This window comes from Garra rufa, chromosome 5 (assembly GCF_049309525.1).
Source record: "Garra rufa chromosome 5, GarRuf1.0, whole genome shotgun sequence".
NCBI lineage: Eukaryota > Metazoa > Chordata > Actinopteri > Cypriniformes > Cyprinidae > Garra > Garra rufa.
This window is the reverse complement of record NC_133365.1, coordinates 6502545-6508787: the sequence shown is the minus strand read 5'-3', so window position 1 is coordinate 6508787 and position 6243 is coordinate 6502545. Positions and strand designations below refer to the sequence as shown.

General features: G+C 34.7%; 1 protein-coding gene across 1 annotated transcript; it reads right to left on the bottom strand.

Annotated features, from left to right (window-relative positions):
• Window positions 1-730: 730 nt before the first annotated feature.
• isca1 (iron-sulfur cluster assembly 1) lies at window positions 731-5750 on the bottom strand. Its single transcript, XM_073841418.1, has 4 exons — window positions 5605-5750; window positions 2932-2985; window positions 2724-2829; window positions 731-883 (listed from the first exon to the last, which is right to left on the bottom strand). Exons 1-4 carry the CDS (start codon window positions 5683-5685, stop codon window positions 735-737), a joined length of 390 nt encoding a protein of 129 aa, XP_073697519.1. The 5' UTR covers window positions 5686-5750; the 3' UTR covers window positions 731-734.
• Window positions 5751-6243: the final 493 nt, after the last annotated feature.

The following is a 6243-nucleotide window of genomic DNA, read 5'->3' as shown; positions in this document are numbered from 1 at the left end:
GTGAACTCTTGAGTATATTGGAAGTTTATTTGTGCGTTAAAAGACAGTCGATGGGATTTACATTGTTATGTACATATCACACTCAAGAGAAAACAACTTCAAGTCAAACAGTTGCATTTCAAAACTTGGCATCAGTTCCTGTGCTGCACCTTATCACATTATAGAGCAAATGGCAAAAAGTGGCATGCGGAAAGTGCAAATAATCACTTAACATCAGGGAAATCTTTGAATATTACATCAATAGTTACAGAGTTGAACTGCTGGTCCACAATCCACTAAACCATGAGGAAGCAACTGCAGATTTCTTGTGTCATTGCTTGTATTACGGCATTCAGCAGGATCAGCTCATCTGGATAATCCTCAGAACAATGCGTTAACTGGATTACTAAACATGAACGCATAACAGAGCGACTGGATGATACACAACGCTCTGAGAAGAGACCAAAGCAATGAATTACTCTTTAACCACTAACATGGAGTGTAACTGGACCTCTCCTCTGAGACACACGAGACACACATTAAGCAGTGAAATGATCAGGTGTATCTGTATGCAGGGTTTGCGTTGAGGTGACTGCTGGCAGCACAGGAAACGATGGCCAAACAGGCCACTAAACATAAGTCTCTTCCTCTGGCTCTCTACCCACAAATCTTCAAGATGGATGATTGAATCTAGGATCTGGACTGAATGTCCTGGAGGGCTCGAGCTCTAGATGAAGCCAAACGCGCGGCGAGGTTCATATGTTGAAGCTTTCCCCGCAACCACACGTCCCTTTGATGTTGGGATTGTTGAACACAAACTCGCTGGCAAGTTTCGTTTCGACGAAATCCATCTCTGTGCCGAGCAGCGTCAGCTGAGCCTTCTTCTCGATGAACACTCTCACGCCTGGAGAAACACACCACAAATATGACGTCAATCGCATTTCTGTGCACATATGTGCAATTTATAAGTTTGGGGGGTTCTTTTTATTCATCAAGGACACATTGAAATGATCAAAGCCGGCATTAATGTTACAAAAGGTTTTGATCTCAAATAACAGCTGTTTTTGAACTTTCGATTCATCAAGGAGACCTGATGTGATACAATGATAATAATCAGCACTGCAAAAACAAAATTCTTACTTAGATTTTTTGTCTTGTTTCCAGCCAAAGTATCTAAAAATTCTAAAATCAAGAAGGATTTTTTTTTAATTTTGTAAAAAAAAAAAAATAATAATTTTTTTTTTTTTAAATTAAGTGTGTTTTTGCTTGTAACAATCAAAAAAAATCTGCCAAAAAATTTAAGTAAGAAAAGCATTTTTTTTCAGTGAAGAAATGTATCTTGAGCAGCAAATCAGCATATTAGAATGATTTCTGAAGGACCATGTGACACTGAAAACTGCAGTAATGATGCTAAAAATTCAGCTTTGATCACTGGAAAAATTTCAATTTTACAATATATTACAATACAAAATGCTGATTTTATTTGAAAGATTTTAACCAAATAAATGCAACTTTGGTAAGCAAAAGAGACTTGCAAAAACACTGAAAAACCTTACACACTAGGGATGCACCAAAATGAAAATTCTTGGCCGAAGGCTGATCACCGAACACAGTTTTTCGTGTTTTCCCCCCATGTGTTTTGCCAATTATTTTCACCACTGCATAAATTAAATAGCCAATATTTGCTTTTTACAGTTTCGCCTTGCTTTTCAAAGAACAAAATCAATTACAAACCCATTTAAAAATATTTAACACTGAACATTTTTAACATTCTAGTAGACATTTTAGCCTACCAACAAACCACAATTTAACTTAAAATTAATAAGTTAGTAAACTAATATTCTTTGGCCATTTTTAAGACCCCTTTCTTGAATCAGGCGTGTGTTTTTAATGTACAAATAAATGCAGCTTTGCTGAGCAAAGGACAAGTTATAATAAATGTAATAATAGAGCTGTTGGAATGATTGTTATCATTATTTTTGTCTTACTTTTAATTTTATTTTACAGAACAACAGTAAAATTACAATGCAAACATTTATGAATGTTGACTCTTATTTCGGCAGAAACCCACAAGAAAGTACTACTTTTTGTTGACAGCAGCAGATTTATGAATGATTCTCATCACACAGATTTTCCTCACGCTTTGGACTTTGAACCCTGGCTAAGGAGCTCATGCAGAGCTGTCAGAATAAATACAATTCATGCGTGTATTAGACAACAGAACTTTCTGTAGTTTATCTACTAATGGTTTAAGGTCATTTCGCAATTTCAGTCAGCATACAGTAACCAGCAACAACCAGCTCTTTCTCTTCTCATGGAAGACATGCGATGTGACACTAAACAGTCTCTCGCTGTCGCTGCTTGGAATGATTTTTGCATCTTTCTCTGACAGTTTTAAATGTTTCCACACTGCCCACATGTTTGCTGCATTAGTGCACGCCTCTATTTGATCACGTCACATCATTGTTCGGTATCATTTATTCTGCCTTTTTTGCTTATTTTTGCCATTTTCAGCCGAATAATTTGTTGCTAAACCTTCAGTGCATCCCTAATTAATTGTGGTATTTTCATGTGCTTTTAGATAGAGCAGCTTTTTCTACACAAAGCCATCTTATTCTGCTATTATTTTGCTATTTTCGGCAGAATAATTTAGGTTGCCGAACATTCGGTGCATCCCTATTACAGACTTCAAACATTTGGATAGCACTGTGAATGAGATATAATATTGTAACTGTGTTACTCACCATCTTGTAACACCTCCTCATCTGATTTGTCTTTCTCTTTAGTATAGTCTAGTGTATAGGTGAGGCCATTGCAACCTCGGGTTCGGACACCAACCTTGAGGCCGATCTGTTTGAAGACAAGTGAATATAAAAAACATGTGTATATATATATATATATGACTCACTGAGGCTGCAGGTGTTAATGGATAATTATAAAACTAATACTTACATATTCTGGTTTATTCTGTAAAAGTTGTTTGACTTTATTCACAGCTGAAGGCGTCTGAGAATGAAGAGAATACATTCGGTGATCATTTTATGACAGATAAATGAAAGCATGGCACTGTAATAGTATGACAAAAAGGCACACTTTTGTACCTTTTTAGCCCTCAAAGTGTGCATATTAGTATCTAAAAAGCACATATTAGTACCTTTTGAAAAGGCACTGCTCCAGTGACAGATTTTTGACCCTTTTTTCAAAAATATGAATATGAAAACGGTTTTATATCAGATGATTTTTTTCACCAAAATACAGATGTTAAATCAACATCATTTAGTTCAGAAGTTATTATCCATTAGGGGAAAAAATGTAAATTGTGAATTAGCTAAAGTTTGCTAAAAAGACAAATTTCAAATGATTATTTTTAACTACAAATTTATATCAGTGAATTATACAAAAGAAGTTTGTTTAAACAATGGAAGATGTCTAGAAGACTCTCCAACTAAATCAAAAAAGTTAAAAATGTAACCAAATGAAAGAGTATAGGAGTTCATAGTTTATTTTCCGATTCTATTATCTTCAAAGGTAAGTTCATGTGTTTTAAAGAAGCCTCTTCTGCTCACCAAGCCTGCATTTATGTGATCCAAAGTACAGCAAAAGCAGCACAATTTTAAAACATTTTTTACTATTTAAAATAAGTGTTTTCTATTTGAATATTTTGAAATGCAATTTATTCCTGTGCTGAATTTTTAGCATTATTACTACAGTCACATGATCCCTCAGAAATCATTCTAATATTCTGATTTGCTGCTCAAAAAACATTTATTATTAATATTATGTTGAAAAAAGCGGAGTAGAATTTTGCAGGTTACTTTGATGAATAGAAAGTTCAGAAGAACAGCATTAATCTGAAATAGAAATCTTTTGTAACATTATAAATGTCTTTATCATCACTTTTGATCAATTTTAAGCAGCCTTGCTAAATAACAGTATTATTTCTATAATTTCCAATGATGCTGAAAATTCAGCTTTGATCACAGGAATATATTACATTTTAAAATATATTCAAATAGAAAACTATTACTTTAAATAGTAAAAATATTTCAACATTTTTCAACTTTTGCTGTACTTTGGATCAAATAAATGCAGGCCTGATGAGCAGAAGAGACTTCTTTAAAAACATTAAATATTTTACAATTCAAAAACGTCTGATTGGTAGTGTACATTTTTTAATATATTTTTTGCTTCAATTGCAAAGTTAGTTTGGCAGTGTCTTCTTTCATAATTATTTTTCATAAAAAAATAATCCAAAACATACATTTGACTGTTTATTTTATTATACTTTTTCTTTTTTGATCTGTAAATTTCAATTAAAATGTATATATTTAAAAGCTAAGAGGATGTTTTTTCTTCTCTTCAGCAACACTTACAGAATTTGCAAATTTGACTTTTTAATCTCAAATGTCCGTTTTAACAAGCTAGACAAGATGAGCATTTGAGGTTAAAAAGTATATAAATTGTGAATGTTTAAAAAAACAAAAATAACAACAATCGTTTCACTAGATAAGACCCTTCTTCCTCAGCTGGGATCATTTAGAGCCCTTTAAAGCTGCATTTTGGAAGTTCAAACTCAGGGGCACCATAGAAGTCCATTTTATGGAGAGAAATCCTGAAATGTTTTCCTCAAAAACATAATTTCCTTACGACTGAAGAAAGAAAGACATGAACATCTTGGATGACAAGGGGGTGAGTACATTATCCGAATTTTTTTGTTCTGAAAGTGAACTACTCCTTTAAACATCACCTTTCAAAAAACAACTGTGGTAATGTACTGTAATTAATCAAAAGGGGAAAGTATGGTTTTATCTATTCACCTGTGGTTTCTCACTATAAAAACTCTCCTGTAAGTCATTTGAGATAAAAAAGCATTTGCTACATGACTGCTTATTACATATAAACACCTGATACACACATCCTAAAAATGAAAACTGCTTTGACATCAACAAAATATGTTATTACCATCCCACAGTGCCATATGCACATGCACAATACCTTTAAAGTACGGATTTCACTAGCTTAATGTACGGTTTATCAAAGTACAAACATGTCCAGAAGCCAAACTGTTTAAATTTTAGCATGTACTCAATAAACATGGGTGTTTCAGCAGTGCAATGCTGCATTTTTTGGAGTCAATAACGACAAGCCCAAACTCTAGGGCGGTTATCTGATCACAACAACAACAACGATAAGATCATTAAAAGCCCTGACCTCACCCTAAACAACTGCTGCTGTTTGTCCCAGACAGTCCAAACAAGCAGAGATGAAGGACAAAACAGTTAAGTATGTCCAAAATTATATCTGAAAGGTGTAACGAGGCAGATCTAACGTTAGAAGTTCGGCTCTCCAAGCATCAGCTAACGGCTAACCTGCGTAAACACTGACCTTGATGTCTACCTGAACACCACAAACACAATGCTAGTCAGATCTAACTTGCTGCTATATTTGAATCTCCTTCTGATTCTGTCCAAATAGACGAAGCTGTCTATTATTATCCTGTTATTACTCAACTAACGTTATAGACAACTAAGCTAATCGCAACTGTCAGGCACGCTACGTCGAGTATTTGAAAACTAAATGCGTGTTCGGTTTCTTCATCGTGTTGTACACAAACTCAGCACTCACCAGCGTTAAAGCAGCTCTCGTTGGCAGTATTTTCCGTCTGCTAACCGCCCTCACTGTCGCCCGTGCTATGGAGGCTGACATGTTGAAGTTACTTAAGTATTTCGTGTTTGCATGTAAACACCAGAGCAGAGGTGAATGCGAGGAACGCCCGCCTCCTCGGGCGCACAGGATTGGCTGGATATTTGAGTGACAGCTCGTCAAGCCTATGAGTGATCGCTACTGCAGGCTTTAACACCATGCGACATTTTAAGTGTATTACGCAACTAATTATAATGTAAGTAAGAGGACGTCTGGTTTGCTGAAATATTATAATATACCGAATGATTATAAAAATTGTTATAGAAATGATCTAGTTTACTGAAATTGTTGCATCTGATTTTATAACTATGTCCTATGCGCAATGAGGGGTCGTATGCTATGAATGCAGCCAAGAAAACGAAGAATGGAAAAGAAAGTGGAAAATAACACAGGTAAGAAAAATACATGTATTCTATTTACATATTAAACTGTTGGTAAACCAATAAGAAAAGATATTTAGGAAAATTCTTCTTTTTGCATTTAAATGTGTAATACAATATAGCCATATTGTGATATAGGCTACAAGCAAGTGTAGATCAAATGAGCGCGTGATTGAGTGAC

What these genes read in the sequence shown, in the direction of transcription:
- isca1 (XM_073841418.1), bottom strand. Translation starts at nt 5,685, where the DNA reads ATGTCAGCCTCCATAGCACGGGCGACAGTGAGGGCGGTTAGCAGACGG. An exon ending in TACAGAATAAACCAGAATAT is followed by an intron (nt 2,830 to 2,931) that starts GTAAGTATTAGT and finishes GTCTTCAAACAG; the next exon opens with ATCGGCCTCAAGGTTGGTGT. An exon ending in TGAGGAGGTGTTACAAGATG is followed by an intron (nt 884 to 2,723) that starts GTGAGTAACACA and finishes GTGTTTCTCCAG; the next exon opens with GCGTGAGAGTGTTCATCGAG.